The sequence below is a fragment of the Panthera tigris genome, chromosome B4, assembly GCF_018350195.1.
Source record: "Panthera tigris isolate Pti1 chromosome B4, P.tigris_Pti1_mat1.1, whole genome shotgun sequence".
NCBI classification, from domain to species: Eukaryota; Metazoa; Chordata; class Mammalia; order Carnivora; family Felidae; genus Panthera; species Panthera tigris.
This window is the reverse complement of record NC_056666.1, coordinates 29,466,034-29,488,183: the sequence shown is the minus strand read 5'-3', so window position 1 is coordinate 29,488,183 and position 22,150 is coordinate 29,466,034. Positions and strand designations below refer to the sequence as shown.

The 22,150-nt window shown below is 35.5% G+C and overlaps 1 protein-coding gene across 38 annotated transcripts in view; it reads right to left on the bottom strand.

Annotated features, from left to right (window-relative positions):
* The window catches only part of LOC102948481 (coiled-coil domain-containing protein 7-like), a 227,246-nt gene that overhangs the window by 65,407 nt on the left and 139,689 nt on the right, over positions 1 to 22,150 (bottom strand). For 35 of the 38 annotated variants that reach the window (XR_006219729.1, XR_006219728.1, XM_042991369.1 and 32 more), the window contains one exon: positions 11,076 to 11,186. The exons of the other annotated variants lie outside the window; for them this stretch is intronic. Coding sequence is in view for 33 of the 35 variants with exons in the window: in XM_042991369.1 (XP_042847303.1) it covers positions 11,076 to 11,186 (111 nt within the window). In the remaining 2 variants the exon portion in view is untranslated. The remainder of the gene's footprint in view (positions 1 to 11,075; positions 11,187 to 22,150) is intronic. 38 annotated transcript variants of the gene reach the window in all.

Here is a 22,150-nt window from a genome sequence, read left to right as displayed (position 1 = left end):
ATTCCTAGAAAGATATAAACTACCAGAAAAAAACACGAAGAAATAGAAAATTTGAACAGCCCAATAATCAGCAAAAATATTGAATCAGTAATCAAAAATCTCCCAACAAGCTAAAGTCCAGGGCCCGATGTCTTCACAGGGGATTTCTACCAATATTTAAAGACGAGTTTAAATCTATTTTTCTTAAATTGTTGCAAAAAAAATAGAAATGGAAGGAAAATTTTCAAATTCATTCTATGAAGTCAGTATTATCTTAATTCCAAAACCAGACAAAGACCCCACTAAAAAAGAGTATTACAGGGGTGCCTGGGTGGCTCAGTCAGTTAAGCATCCGACTTCGGCAAAGGTCACGATCTCGTGGCCTGTGAGTTCAAGCCCTGTGTCAGGCTCTGTGCTGACAGCTCAGAGCCTGAAGCCTGCTCAGATTCTGTGTCTCCCTCTCTCTCTGCCCCTCTCCTGCTCATGCTGTCTGTCTGTCTCTCTCTCTCTCTGTCAAAAATAAACATTTTTTTAAAAAAGTACTGCAGGCCAATATCCTTGATGAACATAGATGCAAAAATTCTAAACAAAATACTAACAAATCAAATCCAACAGTACATTAAAATAATTATTTACCATGATCAAGAGGCATTTATTCACCGGCTACAGGGGTGGTTCAATATCTGCAAATCACTCAACGTGGTACACCAAAATAATAAAAGAAAGGATAAGAATCATGATACTCTCAATAGATGCAGAAAAAAACATTTGACAAAATATAGCATCCAGCCTTGATTAGACCTCTCAACAAAGAAAGGACAGAGGAAACATAACTCAACATAATAAAGACCATATGTGAAAGATCCATGGCTAATATCATCTCAAACAGAAAAACTGATAGCTTTTCCCGTATGGTTAGAAATAAGACTGGATGCTCATTCTCACCATTGTTCTTTAACAGTACTGGAAGTTGTAACCTCAGAAATCAGACAACAAAAAGAAATATAAGGCATCCAAATTAGCAAGAAAGGAGTCAAACTTTCACTATTTGCAGATGACATGATATTCTATGTAGAAATTGAAAAGACTCCACCACAAAAGTTGCTAGAACTGACACACGAAATCAGTAATGTCACAGGATACAAAGTCAATGTACAGAAATCTGTTGCATTTCTATACACCAACAATGAAGCAGCAGAAAGACAATTCAAGGAATTGATCCCATTTACAATTGTACCAAAACCATAAAACACCTAGGAATAAACATAACCTAAGAGGTGATATACCTATACTCTGAAAACTGTAGACTTATGAAAGAAATTGAAGATAACAGAAAGAAATGGAAAAACATTCAAAGCTCATGAATTGGAAGAAAAAATATTGTTAAAATGTCTATACTACCCAAAGTAATCCACACGTTTAATGCAATCCCTATCAAAATAATACCAACATTCTTCACAGAGCTAGAACCAACAATCCAAATGTTGTATGCAACCACAAAGGACCCTGAATAGTCAAAGGAATTTTGAAAAAGAAAACCAAAGCTAGAGGCATCACAATTCCAGACTTCAGGTTATATTACAAAGCTGTAGTGACCAAGACAGCATAGGGGTGTCTGGGTGGTTCAATCAGTTAACCATCCAACTTAGGCTCAGGTCACGATCTCATGGTTTGTGAGTTCGAGCCCCGCATCAGTCTCTGTGCTGACAGCTCAGAGCCTGGAGCCCACTTTGGATTCTGTGTCTCCCTTTCTCTCTGCTCCTCCCCTGATCACGCTCTGTCTCTCTCTCTTCTTCAAAAATAATAAACATTCAAGAAAAACAAAGACAGCATGGTACTGGCACACACACACACACACACGCGCGCGCACACACACACACCATATAGATCAATAGAACAGAATAGGAAACCCATAAATGGACATACACCTATATGGTCAACTAATATTCAACAAAGCAGGAATGAATTTCTAATGGAAAAAAGACAGTCTCTTCAACAAATGGTCTTGGGAAAACTGGACAGCAACATGCAAAAGAAGGAAACTGGACTACTTCCTTAAACCAAACACAAAAATAAATTCAAAATGGATGAAAGGCATAAATGCAACACAGGATACCATCAAAATCCTAGAGGAGAACACAGGCAGCAAACTGTTTGACATCAGCATAACAACTTCTTACTAGATACATCTCCTGAGGCAAGGGAAACAAAAGCAAACAGGAACCTTTCAGAATTTATCAAAATAAACAAACAAATAAACTTCTGTGCAGGGAAAGAAACAATCAACGAACTTAAAAGGCAACATTTAGAATTGGAAAAGATATTTGTAAATGACATATCTGATAAAGGGTTAGTATCCAAAATCTATAAAGAACTTATAAAAACACCAAAAAAACAAATAACCCGGTTAAAAAACAGGCAGAAGACATGAATAGACATTTTTCCAAAGAAGACATCCGTATGGCTAACAGAAACATGAAGATACTCAAAATAATCAGGGAAATACAAATCAAAACTACAATGAGATATCACATCTCACTTGTCAGAATGGCTAAAATTAACAACACATGAAAGAACAGATATTGGTGAGGATGCGAAGATTAAAGGAATCCTCTTACATTGTATGTGGAAATGCAAACTGGTACAGCCACTCTGGAAAAGAGTATAAAGTTCCTCAAATTGTTAAAAATGGAACTTCTTACCATCCATCAATTGTAATACTACATATTTACCCAAAGGATACAAAAATAGTGATTTGAAGGGATACATGCACCCCAGTGTTCACAATAGCATTATCAACAAAAGCCAAATTATGGAAGGAGCCCAAATGTCCATTGACTGATAAATGAATAAAGTAGTCATGTATGTATACACAGTGGTATATTAGCCCTAAAAAAGAATGAAATCTACCATTTGCAATGATGGGGATGGAGGCAGACTATACTGTGAAACAAAATAAGTCAGTCAGAGAAAGACAAATTCCATAAGATTTCACTGATATGTGAAATTTAAGAACAAACAGCTGAACATAGTGGGGAAAAAAGAGAGAGGAAAACCATAAAACAGACTCTTAACTATAGAGAAAAAACTGAGGGTTACTGGAGGGGAGGGTGGCAGGGGGATTGGTTAAATCAGTAATGGGAATTATGAGGGGCATTGGTTGTGATGAGCACTGGGTATTGTATGTAAGTGATGAATCACTAAACTGTATACCTGAAACTAATTCTGCACTGTATGTTAACTAACTGGAATTTAAATAAAAACCTGAAACTAAAAACAAACAAGCAAACAAAATGCAAAAAAAAAAGGTGTTTATATACTACAACAATATAGTAGAAAAATTCTCACCAGATATAGCAAATAATAATAGCAGATAATTTTATGGAGTTTATGCACTCTTCACCTAAATCCCACAATAACCTTATAATGTGGACACTATGACTAGTCATATTTAATACATGAAGAAACTAGGTTCATGGAGAGACTGACTAATTTACACAGTAAGTGACATAGGTAGGCATAAAAACAGGAAGTCTATCTGCAGCATTTGTACTTTTGAACACTACCTCTGCATTATCTTTCATAAGAATATGGTAGACCTCCCCTAACATAAATAGTCCAAATATCCACAGGAGAATGGGCAAAATTTGTAATACACTTAAAAATAAAATAAAATAAAATAAAATAAAATAAAATAAAATAAAATCATAATAATAATAAAAAACAAAAACCAGACCAATATACAATAAAAATAAATAAATGAAATTTAAAATTATCAACAGTGATTAATCTTACAACTGTTGAACCAAAAGGGCAATTTGCTAAAGAAAAAAGCATATGGCATACTACCATTTAATCATATAAAACAATAAATTCTTTAGAGATGTAAACATATTTAGCAAAAATATAAAGAAATAAATGGGACTAATAGCCATCTAATTCAGAATGAGAGGCAATAATCTGAGAAGAATGAAGAGGGAAATTCAATATTTTAGATTTATTATATTTATTAAGTGGGACACAGACATGCAAGTGTTCATTATATTAATTCTTAAAACTTTCTATATTTAAAATAAAAATAACAGAAACAATCTATAATACCTGGATTTTATTTGGTTCATAAGAAGTTTAGAGATAAATTCAATTTTTTATTATACTAAGAAAAAATTGAAATAGAAATTTTCTAATCCTCTAATAATATCCTACTTTCCTTAATCCATGTTTGAAGAAAACAGAGAAAACCAACAAGCAAGGAATCAAGCAAACAAACAAGCAAATAAATAAATAACTTTTTAAAAATTATAAACCAATGTCACAAATTGTAGAAAATCTTGTATACCAATATCAATAGCAAGGCACAGTAGAAGAAAACAAATATTCCTTTTTCCTTTAAAATGATATAACAGTTGCTATCTACACTCAAATATTGAAAAATTTTAAAAAGCTATAAACAATATCTTGAATAAGGTCTACTGGATAATAACCAATATGGTTTAGCATTAAATGATACTTGATAAGAATTGAAATGTGAAAAATGGATGAATGTTTTACTTTTAGAAATTAAATAATTATCATTTCTGTATAAAATTCCTAGAAAAGTGTTTTCTAAACTAGTATTCCATGAAACTCTATTCCAAGATGAAAAAAAGGATAGGATTTCTTGGTCAATAGATTTAAGAAATATAGTATAATAATTAGAATATTAAAGACTATAAGAAGTAATAAATGGTACAAATAGATTTACAACATTTACTAGTTCTGTAGAACTTCAATTTTGGCAATTAATGTTTTAAATATTCAACTTAAAGAAAAATTCAATAATAAAACCATAAATTAAGCTGATCACATTTAGAGCTTCTGGTTGGCTTAGTAGTGCATGCAACTCTTGATCTCATAGTTGGAGTTCAAGCCCGACATTGGATGTACAGATTATGTAAAATATATATATATGTATATATATACACACATACATACATATATATGTATATATATGTATGTATATATACGTATATGTATACATGCATATATGTATATATACGTATATGTATGTATATGTATATATGTGTGTGTGTGTGCAGATATATATATATATATATATATATATATATATATATATTTTAAAGCTGATCACATTTTAGATGTGTTTTTAAATTGTCAAGTAATTTATGTCACCCAACGCTGTGCTTCTGCGTATCAATCCCTCCGGTGGCAGGTCTGACTCCCTCCCAGTGACGCAAGGCCCCTCCTGAAGCGTATCACAAAAGGAAAAGCGAGCTGAGCCTGCCCCTCCCGCCCCTGTGCACCTTGCCGATCCACCCCAGCTAATATGCCAGATCCACAGCACCACAAGCCTGGCACTGTGCAAGTAGCCCAGATGGGCCACACGACCCCACAGTGAATCCTGCCCCTAGGAGAGGGGAAGAGAAGGTACACACCAGTCTGACTGTGGCCCCAGCGGTGGGCTGGGGGCAGACATCAGGTCGGACTGCGGCCCTGCCCACCAACTCCAGTTATACACCACAGCACAGGGGAAGTGCCCTGCAGGTCCTCACCACTCCAGGGACTATCCAAAATGACGGAACAGAAGAATTCCCCTCAAAAGAATCTCCAGGAAATAACAACAGCTAACAAACTGATCAAAAAGGATTTAAACAATATAACAGAAAATGAATTTAGAATAACAGTCATAAAATTAAATTAATCGCTGGGCTTGAAAACAGTATAGAGGAGAGCAGAGAAACTATTGCTACAGAGATCAAGGGACTAAGGAACAGCCAGGAGGAGCTAAAAACTGCTATCAATGAGCTGCAAAATAAAATGGAGACAACCACAGCTCGGATTGAAGAGGCAGAGGAGAGAATAGGTGAACTAGAAGATAAAATTATGGAAAAAGAGGAAGCTGAGAAAAAGAGAGATAAAAAAAATCCAGGAGTATGAGGGGAAAATTAGAGAATTAAGTGATGCACTAAAGAGAAATAATCTACGCATAATTGGTATTCCAGAGGAGGAAGAGAGAGAGGGAAAGCTGCTGAAGGCGTACTTGAAGAAATAATAGCTGAGAACTTCCCTGATCTGGGGAAAGAAAAAGGCATTGAAATCCAAGAGGCACAGAGAACTGCCTTCAGACGTAACTTGAACCGATCTTCTGCACAACACATCATAGTGAAACTGGCAAAATACAAGGATAAAGAGAAAATTCTGAAAGTAGGGATAAACGTGCTCTAAAATATAAAGGGAGGGGCGCCTGGGTGGCTCAGTCGGTTAAGTGGCCGACTTCGGCTCAGGTCATGATCTCGTGGTCCGTGAGTTCAAGCCCTGTGTCAGGCTCTGTGCTGACAGCACAGAGCCTGGAGCCTGTTTCAGATTCTGTGTCTCCCTCTCTCTGACCCTCCCCCATTCATGCTCTGTCTCTGTCTCAAAAATAAAATAAATGCTAAAAAAAAATTTAAAAAAAATAAATAAAATAAAATATAAAGGGAGACCAATAAGACTCATGTCCGTTCTCTCTACTGAAACTTGGCAGCCTGAAAGGAATGGCAGGAAATCTTCAATGTGATGAACAGAAAAAATATGCAGCCGAGAATCCTTTATCCAGCAAATCTGTCATTTAGACTAGAAGGAGAGATAAAGGTCTTCCCAAACAAAAAACTGAAGGAATTCATCACCACTAAACCAGACCTGCAAGAGATCCTAAGGGGGATCCTGTGAGATAAAGTACCAGACATCGCTACAAGCATGAAACCTACAGATATCACAATGACTCTAAACTCATATCTTTCTATAATAACATTGAATGTAAATGGACTAAATGCGCCAACCAAAAGACCAGGGTATCAGAATGGATAAAAAAAACAAGACCCATCTATTTGCTGTCTATAAGTGACTCATTTTAGACCTGAGGACACCTTCAGATTGAAAGTGAGGGTGTGGAGAACTATCTATCATTCTACTGGATGTCAAAAGAGAGCTGGAATAGCCATACTTATATCAGACAAACTAGACTTTAAATTAAAGGCTGTAACAAGAGATGAAGAAGGGCATTATATAATAATTACAGGGTCTATCCATCAGAAAGAGCTAACAACTATAAATGTCTATGCACCGAATATGGGAAGTCCCAAATATATAAAACAGTTGCTCACAAACATAAGCAACCTTACTGATAAGAATGTGGTAATTGCAAGGGCCTTTAACATCCCACTTACAACAATGGATAGATCATCTAGACACATGGTCAATAAAGAAACAAGGGCCCTGAATGATACATTGGATCAGATGGACTTGACAGATATATTTAGAATTCCACATCCCAAAGCAACAGAATATACTTTCTTCTGGAGTGCACATGGAACATTCTCCAAGATAGATCACATACTGGGTCACAAAACAGCCCTTCATAAGTGTACAAGAATTGAGATCATACCATCAATACTTTCAGACCATAATGCTATGAAGCTTGAAATCAACCACAGGGAAAAGTCTGGAAAACCTCCAAAAGCATGGAGGCTAAAGAACACCCTACTAAAGAATGAATGGGTCAACCAGGCAATTAGAGAAGAAATTAAAAAATATATGGAAACAAACAAAAATGAAAATACAACAATCCAAACGCTTTGGGATGCAGCGAAGGCAGTCCTGAAAGGAAAATACATTGCAATCCAGGCCTATCTCAAGAAACAAGAAAAATCCCAAATACAAAATCTAACAGAACACCTAAAGGAAATAGAAGCAGAACAGCAAAGGCAGCCTAAACCCAGCAGAAGAAGAGAAATAATAAAGATTAGAGCAGAAATGAACAATATAGAATCTAAAAAAAACTGTAGAGCAGATCAGTGAAACCAAGAGTTGGTTTTTTGAAAAAATAAACAAAATTGACAAACCTCTAGCCAGGCTTCTCAAAAAGAAAAGGGAGATGACCCAAATAGATAAAATCATGAATGAAAATGGAATTATTACAACCAATCCCTCAGAGATACAAGCAATTATCAGGGAATACTATGAAAAATTATATGCCAACAAACTGGACAACCTGGAAGAAATGGACAAATTCCTAAACACCCACGTGCTTCCAAAACTCAATCAGGAGGAAATAGAAAGCTTGAACAGACCCATAATCAGTGAAGAAATTGAATCAGTTATCAAAAATCTCCCAACAAATAAGAGTTCAGGACCAGATGGCTTCCCAGGGGAGTTCTACCAGACGTTTAAAGCAGAGATAATACCTATCCTTCTCAAGCTATTCAAAAACATAGAAAGGGAAGGAAAACTTCTAGACTCATTCTATGAACGCAGTATTACTTTGATTCCTAAACCAGACAGAGACCCAGTAAACAAAGAGAACTACAGGCCAATATCCCTGATGAATATGGATGCAAAAGTTCTCAATAAGATACTAGCAAATCGAATTCAACAGCCTATAAAAAGAAGTATTCAACATGATCAAGTGGGATTCATTCCTCGATGCAGGGCTGGTTCAACATTCGCAAATCAATCAATGTGATACATCACATTAATAAAAGAAAAGATAAGAACCATATGATCCTGTCAATCAATGCAGAGAAAGCATTTGACAAAATTCAGCATCCTTTCTTAACAAAAACCCTCGAGAAAGTCAGGATAGAAGAAACATACTTAATCATCATAAAAGCCATTTATGAAAAGCCCACAGCTAACATCATCCTCAATGGGGAAAAACTGAGAGCTTTTTCCCTGAGATCAGGAACACAACAGGGATGTCCACTCTCTCCGCTGTTGTTTAACATAGTGTTGGAAGTGCTAACATCAGCAATCAGACAACAAAAGGAAATCAAAGGCATCAAAATTGGCAAAGATGAAGTTAAGCTTTCACTTTTTGCAGATGACATGATATTATACATGGAAAATCCGATAGACTCCACCAAAAGTCTGCTAGAACTGATACATGAATTCAGCAAAGTCACAGGATACAAAATCAATGTACAGAAATCAGTTGCATTCTTATACACTAATAATGAAGCAACAGAAAGACAAATAAAGAAACTGATCCCATTCACAATTGCACCATGAAGCATAAAATACCTAGGGATAAATCTAACCAAAGATGTAAAAGATCTGTATGCTGAAAACTATAGAAAGCTTATGAAGGAAATTGAAGACGATATAAAGAAATGGAAAGACATTCCCTGCTCATGGGTTGGAAGAATAAATATTGTCAAAATGTCAATACTACCCAAGGCTATCTACACATTCAATGCAATCCCAATCAGAATTGCACCAGCATTCTTCTCGAAGGTAGAACAAGCAATCCTAAAATTCATATGGAACCACAAAAGGCCCCGAATAGCCAAAGTAATTTTGAAGAAGAAGACCAAAGCGGGAGTCATCACAATCCCAGACTTTAGCCTCTACTACAAAGCTGTATCATCAAGACAGCATGGTATTGGCACAAAAACAGACACATAGACCAATGAAATAGAATAGAAACCCCAGCACTAGACCCACAAAAGTATGGTCAACTAATCTTTGACAAAGCAGGAAAGAACATCCAATGGGAAAAAGACAGTCTCTTTAACAAATGTTGCTGGGAGAACTGGACAGCAACATGCAGAAGATTGAAACTAGACCACTTTCTCACACCATTCACAAAAATAAACTCAAAATGGATAAAGGACCTGAATGTGAGACAGGAAACCATCAAAACCCTAGAGGAGAAAGCAGGAAAAAACCTCTCTGGCCTCAGCCGCAGCAATTTCTTACTTGACACATCCCCAAAGGCAAGGGAATTAAAAGCAAAAATGAACTACTGGGACCTTATGAAGATAAAAAGCTTCCACACAGCAAAGGAAACAACCAACAAAACTAAAAGGCAACCAATGGAATGGCAAAAGATATTTGCAAATGACATATCAGACAAAGGGCTAGTATCCAAAATCTGTAAAGAGCTCACCAAACTCCACACCCGAAAAATAAATAACCCAGTGAAGAAATGGGCAGAAAACATGAATAGACACTTCTCTAAAGAAGACATCCGGGTGGCCAACAGGCACATGAAAAGATGCCCACGTCGCTCCTCATCAGGGAAATACAAATCAAAACCACACTCAGATATCACCTCACGCCAGTCAGAGTGGCCAAAATGAACAAATGAGGAGACTATAGATGCTGGAGAGGATGTGGAGAAATGGGAACCCTCTTGCACTGTTGGTGGGAATGCAAATTGGTGCAGCCACTCTGGAAAACAGTGTGGAGGTTCCTCAAAAAATTAAAAATAGACCTACCCTATGACCCAGCAATAGCACTGCTAGGAATTTACCCAAGGGATACAGGAGTACTGATGCATAGGGGCACTTGTACCCCAATGTCTATAGCAGCACTCTCAACAATAGCCAAATTATGGAAAGAGCCTAAATGTCTATCAACTGATGAATGGATAAAGAAATTGTGGTTTACATACACAATGGAATACTACGTGGCAATGAGAAAGAATGAAATATGGCCCTTTGTAGCAACGTGGATGGAACTGGAGAGTGTGATGCTAAGTGAAATAAGCCATACAGAGAAAGACAGATACTATATGTTTTCACTCTTATGTGGATCCTGAGAAACTTAACAGGAACCCATGGGGGAGGGGAAGGAAAAAAAAAAGAGAGAGGTTAGAGTGGGAGAGAGCGAAAGCATAAGAGACTCTTAAACTGAGAACAAACTGAGGGTTGATGGGGGGTGGGAGGGAGGAGAGGGTGGGGAATAGGTATTGAAGAGGGCATCTCTTGGGATGAGCACTGGGTGTTGTATGGAAACCAATTTGACAATAAATTTCATATATTTAAAAAAATGAAATGAGTGTATTTTAAAAGTACACTAGTATGAGATTAAAGTTCTGCTTACTCTCAGTTAAAAAAACAAAGTTTTCTTGGATTGTTGGTCTGCTGTTGACAAGAAAATGTAAACAAAGGTTTTTTCTTTATCTGTCCAGAAAACCAAAGTTTTTATGTTTTGTCTTTATCAGGTCTTTGATTACTTATGTTAAAATCTGTCAATATTAAAGGAATTAAGATTTGCTAACAAAAAAATATTTTATGACTACTAGTTTTAAATATGTTTTTAAATATTATACCCACCATTCAATCTTTGAGATTGGTAAACTCCACTTCTTCCTCTTTGATCCTTGTATCCTATAGTAAGTTCTAGATCTTCAAGGGTAAAATCTGAGGGTTCATACATATCCTGATCTACCAAGATGAAAATAAAAAGCCTTTTTAATAAATTAAATATAGAAAGACTATTGAAATCCACCTACTGTGTTCTAATTCCAGGAAGAGTATAATATTTGAAAGTTAGGAAAATAGTCTTATATATTATATCAAGTAAGAGGAGAAAAAAATAATTCATAAATACCAGAAGTTCATTTGACAAATTTCAACATATATTCCTTATAAAACTTTGAAAAATTAAAATTATAGATTTACTCCTAGTCATTTACTCTTTAATACAGAATATGTTTCTATCTCAATCCAACAGTTAACATTTTGATTTATAGTGAAGTGCCAATAGATAGTCCTATTAAAATTGTGAACAATATAAAAATGTGACTCATTACCATTTAAAAATTACCTAGTTCTGGTAAAGTTAGTAATATATAAAACAGATATTTGATGATTTTCAGCTAATATATAAATAGATTTGTCAGAATAGATTTGCCACATATATTTTTTATTATCCACATTAAATTTAAAAAATGAAATGGGTCAAAGGGACTATACATTTCCAATGTCACTGATATCTATAGGTGTATTTTTATTATAATTGATACATATTTTCATACAGCTTTCCTGAAAATGTTTAATCACTATCCCTATTTACTTGTAATATTGAGAGCTGTTTCCTCACACTTTTCCCAACTGATATTATATACTTTAAGTATTTGGTATTTTATAAATCATTTTAATGGAAATTATTTCATTATTAGTATAAACCTACTTGATTAACAAGTACAAAAATATTTGCCATCTATTTTTTCTGTTGGAGGAATTCATTTTTCTAACTTCTTTTACTATATTTTTAGTAAAGAAATAATCTAAAAATGGACATTAAATATTTTTATAGACAGACTTATATGTATTTTATATAAGGATACAACCTGTTAACTGTCACAAATAGTTTCTTAGATTATTGTTTGCCTTTTAATTTTGCTTTTGATATTTCTGTGTGCAGAAATTTTAAATTATTATTTAGTTAATTTGTAATGATCTTTCCCTTATGTTTCTGGGTATGAAGTCATGCCTAAGGTAGTTTTTTTCCAAACAAGATTAATTTATGTTGGACCTCTGAGAAGATGGCAGAGTAGGAGGATCATAAATTCACTACATCCAGGGACATATCTAGATAACAGCCACATCAGTGCAATCAACACAAAAAACTGACTTGAAACTGGCAGAAAAGGCTTTCCACGTTAATCATGGAGAGAAGGCCACATCAAAAAGGGTAGAAGGGGTGGTGATACAGTTGGGAACCAAACTCCCAGTGATACCAACTACAAATGGGGGGAATACCACAAACATGGAGAATGGAGAGGAGCAGACCCCACACCAGGCACCACAGACAGAGGGGACCTACACTGGAAAGATGAATCACCATAACATCTGGCTTTGAAAACAGGGGGTTTAACTCTGGTTACTTTATTTTTTTGTTTTTAATTTTTTTAATTTTTAAATGTTTATTTAAACATAGTTAAGAGAGAGAGAGAGAGAGAGAGAGAGAGAGAGAGAGAGAGAGAGAGAGAGAGAATATGTGGGGGAGAGGCAGAGAGAGAGGGAGACAGGATCTGAAGCAGACTCTGGGCTCTGAGCTGTCAGCACAGAGCCCAACTCAGGGCTCAATCCCACAGACTGTGAGATCATGACCTGAGCCAACTAAGCCACCCAGATGCCATTAAATCTGGTTACTTTCAAATTCAGAGACTCATCTCTGGGAGAGATAGAGGACAATAGGAAACTTAGTTCCCACCTTTAAAAAGACAGCATAATAACCTTACTGAGACAGAGCATAGAAGCAGCATTTTGAAATGCACCTAGGGGTATGAAGGAGATTTATTTATAGTCTCAAAATGTGTGCTGAAGGGGCAGAGAGCTTTAGGAGACTTCTCCAAGAACAAAAGAACTGGCAAGTGCCATTTCTCTCCCCCATCATTGATAGTCAGACACTTGTGGGAACCAATTTAAACCTTTCCACCTATCTTGCTGACATCCATGCCCCATGCCCACATTCTCCTGCAGCACCCTATCCAACCTGCCACCCTAAGCAGAAGCCCCACCAAAATGGCTCCTGCTGCATCACATCTGTAAGTATCCACAGCAGTGACTGGTACCACTCCAAAGTCACTCTTGTTCTGGAGGGAGTGGAACATGACCACACACATCAGTTCAACTCCAACCCCAGCAGTGAAACCTTATTACTGGCAGTACAGACAGAGTGCCTTGACAATCAGTGCACCTGCAGCCCCAGCAGACAGAATGAGGGCTGGCATCTAATCTAACTGCTGGATGCTCCCAGGAACCAAATACCCTGCGCAAGGAGAGTGATTCACAGCAACTGCAGCCCCAGCAAACAGGCCAAAGCCTGGGATCAGGTCTGAAGGCTGACACCACAGATCTACAAGCTCATGGTGCCCCCAGACTGTTCTGTTAATAACACAGGGATCAAACCATGCCCAATAGATGCAAAGGGTGCCATTGCAGCCATCTGAACTGAAGGCAAATGATGCTTAGCCAGAATAGTAGGGCAGAGACAACTCACATAGAAGACATTCATGGAGTGTCTGGTTCTGGAGAACAGGGTACATTGTGCTACATAGCAGCATAGGATCTGTTCTTTGTAAGGCTACTACTTTCATATCAGGAGAGAGAACTGAATTTCCTAATATATAGAAACAAACAGAGAATTAACAACATGGGAAGATAGCAGAATATGTCCCACATGAAAGAACGGGACAAATCACAGCAACAGAGCTAAATGAAACAGAGATAAACAAAATGCCTGATAAAGAATGCAAACCAATGGTCACAAATATACTTACTGGACTTGAAAAAAGAGTGAAGGATCTCTGCGAGACCTTCAACAAAGAGATAGAAAACATTAAAAGACACAATTAGATATAACTCAATAACTGTAATTAGAAATACACTACAAGGAATAAATAGTAGGCTAGTGTAAAAGAAGAACAGATCAATGAAGACAGAATAATGGAAAGCAACCAAGCTGAACAGCAAAAAGAAAAATAAAAATGAGAATAGGTTAAAGGAACTCAGCAACATAACCAAGTGTAATAAAATCTGGATTATATGGATCCCAGAAGAAGAGAGAATAAAGAGGGAAGAAAATTTAATTAAAGAAATAATGGCTGAAAACCTCTAAATCTGGGGAAGGAAACAAAAACCCAGATCCAGAAAGCACACCTGGATCACCCCAAAAAATCAACCCAAGGAGGTCCATAACAAGACACATACCAATTAAAATGACAAAATTAGTGATAGAGAATTTGAAAAGCAGCAGGAGAAAGCAGTTGCATACAAGGGAAACGCCATAAAGCTGTCAGCTGATTTTTCAGCAGAAACTTTCCAGGCTAGAAGGGCGTGGTGTGATACATTCAAAATGCTGAAAGGTAAACACCTGCCTTCAAAAATACTCTATCCATCAAGTCTATTATTCAGAATAAAAAGAGAGATAAAGAGTTTCTCAGAAAAGAAAAACAAAATGGTTAAAGGGATTCAACACCACTAAACCAGGTTTATAAGAAATGTTAAAAGGAATTCTTTGACTGGAAATGAAAAGTCATAATAGGAATAGGAAAATTAGGAAAGGAAAAAATTTCCCATGTAAACACAAACATAATACAGTAGATTACTTATAATACCAGTACAGAAATTAAAACACAAAAGCAGTAAAATAAATTATACCTATAAAAATCAAACAAGGGATTCCCATAATAAAAGGGAATATGTAAAGTATGATGTCTTATACAAAAAACATGGGGTCATGAGGAGTAAGAGTTTTTAGAGTGGATTCAAACTTAAAGGACAATCAACTTAATATAGATGCATAAGATGTTATATATGAACTTAAAGGTTACCACAAATCAAAAATGTGTAATAGATACAAAAAATAAAGAAAAAATGAATCCAAGAATATTACTAATAAAAATATGTGTGCATATATATGTGTGTGTATGTATAAATATATATACACACCTCTGTGTTTATTACAGCATTATTTACAATAACCATGATATAAAAGCAAACAAAATGTCATATTTTCTTTTTTCCATTTGTCTTAATACCATTTGGTAGACAAGCGATGTTTTTTTTTTTAAATATATATAATACAATATTACTTAGGCATGAAAAAGAATGAAATCTTGCCATTTACAACAACATGGATGGGTCTAGAGGGTACAATGCTAAGTAAAATAAGTCAGTCAGAGAAAGACAAATACCATATGATTTCACTAATATGTGGAATTTAAGAAACAAACAAAATAATAAAAATAGACAAACAAAAATTCAGACTCTTGGTGATTGCCAGAGGGGAGGTGGGTGGGTATATGGGTGAAATAGATGAAGGGGGTTAAGTGCACACTTATTGTGATGAGCAGTGAATAATGTATAGAATTGTTGAATCATTTTATTGCATATATAAAGCTAATATAATACTGTATGTTAATTATATTTGAATAAAAAATATTTGTGTTTTGTTTGTTTTTTCATGGAAATAGTTTATAAAATCATATTTTTAAGCAGTATAGATAAAAATCTCACATTTTATTTTTTCCATTTGTCTTAATGCCATTTGGTAAACAATCAATGTTTTTTGTTGTTTTCTTTTTTACATGACCAGTTTTGTTTTTACACTATAATATGACATTCTTTGATTAATTTCTGGAATTTCTAATCTGCTCCATTGATCTGAAGTTTATTAGTTAGTATTGAAATTTAAAAAAATTTTTTTTAATTTTATTTTTTATTTTTTAAAATTTTCATCTAGATTAGTTAGCATATAGTGAAACAATGATTTCAGGAGTAGATTCCTTAATGCCCCTTACCCATTTAGCCCATCCCCCCTCCCACAACCCCTCCCATAACCCTCTGTTTGTTCTCCATAATTATGAGTCTCTTCTGCTTTGTCCCCCTTCCTGTTTTTATATTATTTTTGTTTCCTTTCCCTTATGTTCATCTGTTTTGTCTCTTAAAGTCCTCATATGAGTGAAGTCATATGATTTTTGTCTTTCTCTGACTAATTTCACTTAGCATGATACCCTCCAGTTCCATCCACGTAGTTGCAAATGGCAAGATTTCATTCTTTTTGATTTCTGAATAATACTCCATTGTGTGTGTGTGTGTGTGTGTGTGTGTGTGTGTATCACATCTTCTTTATCCATTCATCCATCGATGGACATTTGGGCTCTTTCCATACTTTGTCTATTGTTGATAGTGCTGCTATAAACATGGGGGTGCATGTGTCCCTTCGAAACAGCACACCTGTATACCTTAGATAAATGCCTCGTAGTGCAATTGCTGGGTCATTGGGTAGTTTTATTTTTAGTTTTTTGAGGAACCTCCATACTGTTTTCCAGAGCAGCTGCACCAGCTTGCATTCCCACCAACAATTCAAAAGAGATCCTCTTTCTCCGCATCCTTGCCAACATCTGTTGTTGCCTGAGTTGTTAATGTTGGCCATTCTGACAGGTGTAAGGTGGTATCTCATTGTGGTTTTGATTCGTATTTCCCTGATGATGAATGATGTTGAGCATTTTTTCATGTGTCAGTTGGCCATCTGGATGTCTTCTTTGGAGAAGTGTCTATTCATGTCTTTTGCCCATTTCTTTACTGGATTATTTGTTTTTTGAGTATTGAGTTTGATAAGTTCTTTATAGATTTTGGATACTAACCCTTTGTCTGATATGTCATTTGCAAATATCTTCCCCCATTCTGTCAGTTGCCTTTTAGTTTTGCTGATTGTTTCCTTCTGCTGTGCAGGAGGTTTTTATTTTGATTTTTGTTTTTGTTTCCCTTGCCTCCAGAGATGTGTTGAGTAAGAAGTTGCTGCAGCCAAGATCAAAGAGGTTTTTGCCTGCTTTCTCCTCGAGGATTTTGATGGCTTCCTGTCTTACATGAGGTCTTTCATCCATTTTGAGTTTATTTTTGTGTATGGTGTAAGAAAGTGGTCCAGGTTCATTCTTCTGCATGTCGTTGTCCAGTTTTCTCAGCACCACTTGCTGAAGAGGCTGTCTTTAATCCATTGGATATTCTTTCCTGCTTTGTCAAAGATTAGTTGGCCATACGTTTGTGGGTCCATTTCTGGGTTCTCTATTCTGTTCCATTGATCTGAGTGTCTGTTTTTGTGCCAGTACCATACTGTCTTGATGATTACAGGTTTGTAGTGTAGCTTGAAGTCTGGGATTGTGATGCCTCCTGCTTTGGTTTTCTTTTCCAAGATTGCTTTGGCTATTCGGGGTCTTTTCTGGTTCCATACAAATTTTAGGATTATTTGTTCTAGCTCTGTGAAGAATGCTGGTGTTACTTTGATAGAGATTGCATTGAATATGTAGATTGTTTTGGGTAGTATCGACAATTTTAACACTATTTTTTCTTCCTATCCAGGAGCATAGAATCTTTTTCCATGTTTTTGTGTCTTTTTCAGTTTTTTTCATAAGCTTTCTATAGTTTTCAGTGTATAGATTTTTCACCTCTTTGGTTAGATTTATTCCTAGGTATTTTATGGTTTTTAGTGCAATTGTATATGGGAACAACTTCTTGATTTCTCTTTCTGTTGCTTCATTGTTGGTGTATAGGAATGCAACCGATTTCTGTGCATTGATTTTATATCCTGTGACCTTGCTGAATTCATGAATCAGTTCTAGCAGTTTTTTGGTGGAATCTTTTGGGTTTCCCTATAGAGTATCATGTCATCTGCAAAGAGTGAAAGTTTGACCTCCTCCTGGCCAATTTGGATGCCTTTTATTTCTTTGTGTTGTCTGATTGCAGAGGCTAAGACTTCCAATACAATGTTGAATAACAGTGGTGGGAATGGACATCCCTGTCTTATTCCTGACCTTAGGGGGAAAGTGCTCAGTTTTTCCCCAATGAGGATGATATTAGCATGGGGTCGTTCCTATATGGCTTTTATGATCTTGAGGTATGATCCTTCTCTCCCTACTTTTCTGAGGGTTTTTATCAAGAAAGGATACTGTATTTTGTGAAATGCTTTCTCTGTGTCTATCTAGAGGATCAGATGGTTCTTGTCCTTTCTTTTTTTGATGTGATGAATAACGTTAATTGTTTTGTGGATATTGAACCAGCCCTGCATCCCAGGTATAAATACCACTTGGTCGTGGTGAATAATTTTTTTAATGTACTGTTGGATCCAGTTGGCTAATATCTTGGTGAGGATTTTTGCATCCTTGTTCATGAGGGAAATTGGCCTATAGTTCTCCTTTTTTAGTGTGGTCTCTGGTTTTGGAATCAAGGTAATGCTGGCCTCATAAAAAGAGTTTGGAAGTTTTCCTTCCATTTCTATTTTTTGGAACACCTTCAAGAGAATAGGTGTTAACTCTTCCTTAAATGTTTGGTATAATTCCCCTGGAAAGCCATCTGGCCTTGGGCTCTTGTTTTTTGGAAATTTTATTTCTAATTTGATTTCTTTACTGGTTATGGGTCCATTCAAATTTTCTATTTCTTCCTGTTTCAGTTTTGGTAGTGTGTATGTTTCTAGGAATTTGTCCATTTCTTCCAGATTACCCATTTTATTGGCATAAAATTGCTCATAATATTATTGTTTTTATTTCTGTTGTGTTGGTTGTGATCTCTCCTCTTTCATTCTTGATTTATTTATTTGGGTCCTTTCCTTTTTCTTCTTGATCAAACTGGCTAGTGGTTTATCAATTTTGTTAATTCTTTCAAAGAACCAGCTTATGGTTTCATTGATATGTTCTACTGTTTTTTTGGTTTTGATAGTATTAATTTCTGCTCTAATCTTTATTATTTCCTGTCTGCTTCTGGTTTTGGGTTTTATTTGCTGTTCTTTTTCCAGCTCCTTAAGGCATAAGGTTAGGTTGTGTATGTGAGATCTTTCTTCCTTCTTTAGGAAGGCCTGGATTGCTATATACTTTCCTCTTATGACCACCTTTGCTGCATCCCAGAGGTTTTGGGTTGTGGTCTTATCATTTTCATTAACTTCCATATACTTTTTAATTTCCTCTTTAACTGTTTGGTTAGTCCATTCATTCTTTAGTAGAATGTTCTTCAGTCTCCAAGTATGTGTTACCTTTCCAAACTTTTTCTTGTGATTAATTTCAAGTTTAATAGCGTTGTGGTCTGAAAATATGCACAGTATGATCTCGATCTTTTTGTACTTACTTAGGGCTGATTTGTGTCCCAGTATATGGTCTATTCTGGAGAACGTTCCATGTGCACTGGAGAAGAATGTATATTTGCTGCTTTAGGATGAGATGTTCTGAATATATCTGTTACATCCATCTGGTCCAGTGTGTCATTCAAAGCCATTGTTTCCTTGTTGAGTTTATTAGATGATCTGTCCATTGCTGTGAGTGGGGTGTTGAACCTACTATTATGGTATTACTATTATGGTGTTGAACCTACTATTATGGTATTACTATTGATGAGTTTCTTTACGTTTGTGATTAATGGATTTATATATTTGGATGCTATCACATTAGGCGCATAAATGTTTACAATTGTTAGGTCTTCTTGGTGGATACACCCCTTGATTATGATATAATGCCCTTCTGCATCCCTTGATACAGTCTTTATTTTAAAGTCTGGATTGTCTGATATAAGTATGGGTACTCCGGCTTTCTTTTGTTGACCATTAGCATGATAGATGGTTCTCCATCCCCTTATTTTCAATCTGAAGGTGTCTTTAGGTCTAAAGTGGGTCTCTTGTAAACAGCATATAGATGGATCTTGTTTTCTTATCCATTCTGTTACCCTATGTCTTTTGATTGGAACATTGAGTCCATTGATGTTTAGAGTGAGTACTGAAAGATATGAATTTATTGCCATCATGATGCTTGTAGAGTTGGAGTTTCTGGTGGTGATCTCTGGTCCTTTCTAATCTTTGTTGCTTTTGGTATTTATATTTTTATATACATTTTTTCATCTTTTCTCCCCTCAGAAAGTCCCCCTTAAAATTTCTTGTAGGGTTGGTTTAGTGGTCACAAACTCCTTTAATTTTTGTTTGCCTGGGAAACTTTTGTCTCTCCTTCTATTTTGAATGACAGCCTTGCTGGATAAAGAATTCTTGGCTGCATATTTTTCTGATTCAGCACACTGAATATATCCCACCACTCCTTTCTGGCCTGCCAAGTTTCTATGGATAGGTCTGCTGCAAACCTGATCTGTCTTCCCTTGTATGTTAGGGACTTTTTTTCCCTTGCTGCTTTCATGATTCTCTCCTCGCCTGAGTATTTTGTGAATTTGACTATGAGATGCCTTGCTGATGGTCATTTTTTGTTGAATCTAATGGGGGTCTTCTGTGCTTCCTGGATTTTGATGTCTGTGTCTTTCCCCAGGTTAGAAAAGTTTTTTGCTATGATTTGCTCACATAACCCTTCTATCCCTATTTCTTGGACCCCTATGATTCTGATGTTGTTCCTTTTTAATGAGTCACTGATTTCTCTAATTCTTAAATCGTTCTCTTTTACCTTAATCTCCCTCTTTTTTTCTGCTTCGTTATTCTCTATAAGTTTTTCCTCTGTATCAGTGATTCTCTGTTCTGCCTCAACCATCCTTGCTGCTGCTGCATCCATCTGTGATTGCAGCTCAGTTATAGCATTTTCAATTTCATTCTGGCTATTTTTTACTTATTTTATCTCTGCAGGAAAGGATTCTAATCTATTTTCAACTCCAGCTAGTATTCTTATTATCATGATTCTAAATTCTGGTTCAGACATCTTTCTGCTTTCTGTGTTTGTTAAATCCCTGGGTGTTGTTTCTTCGTGATCTTTCTTTTAGGAAGAATTCCTTTGTTTTGTCATTTTGAAGGGAGAAAAGGAATTAATGAGGTAGAAAAACTGGAATTAAAAAAATGAAAATTAAAAAAAATATAAAATTAAAAATTAAAGACACACACACAAAAATCAAATAGATGATGCTAGATACTAGGTGTCTTTTGTTCTGGGTGTTGAAAGTGGTTTGACAGATTAGAGAAAAAAAAGGGAGGGAGAAAAAAAAGGAAATCATTTGAGAGTTTGAAAAAATGAATACACTGAAGTAGACTAAAATGAGATGATGGCGGTAAAATAGAATTTGAAAAAATATACACAAAAATAAAGAATATAGTAGAAAAAATTAAAGAAAATATTTTTAATTAAAATTAAAATTTTTCTTTTTCTGTATTTAAGAAGAAAAGAAATGAAAAAGGAAAAGGATTAAAAAAAGAAAAAAGAAATCGTTTGAAAGTTTGAAAAAGTGAATACACTATAGTACACTAAAATAAAATGATTGAAATAAAATAGAATTTGAAAAAATTTACATAAAAGCAAATAATATAGTAATAAAAATTCAATAAAATATTTTAAATAGAAATTGAAAGTAAAAATGAAGTGTTTCTCTTTCTGCATTCAACAAAAAGAAACAAAAAAGAAAAAAGAAAAAGAAGGAAAAAAAGGAAATTGTTTGAAAATTTGAAAAGATGAGGGGCGCCTGGGTGGCGCAGTCGGCTAAGCGTCCGACTTCAGCCAGGTCACGATCTCGCGGTCCGTGAGTTCGAGCCCCGCGTCAGGCTCTGGGCTGATGGCTCAGAGCCTGGAGCCTGTTTCCGATTCTGTGTCTCCCTCTCTCTGTGCCCCTCCCCCGTTCATGCTCTGTCTCTCTCTGTGCCAAAAATAAATAAAAAACGTTGAAAAAAAAATTTTAAAAAAAAAAAAAAAAAAAAAAAAGAAAAGATGAATACACTGAAGTAGACTAAAATAAAATGATGCAAGTAAAATAGAATTTTTAAAAAATATACAGAAGTAAAAAATATAGTAATAAAAATTAAAGAAAAATATTTTTAATAAAAATTGAAAATAAAAATGAATTTTTTCTCTTCTGTATTCAAGAAAAAGAAAATAATTGTAAAAGAGAAAAAGAAAAAAAAAGAAATTTGAATAGAATAACCTGCTAACAGATTGAAGTAGGTC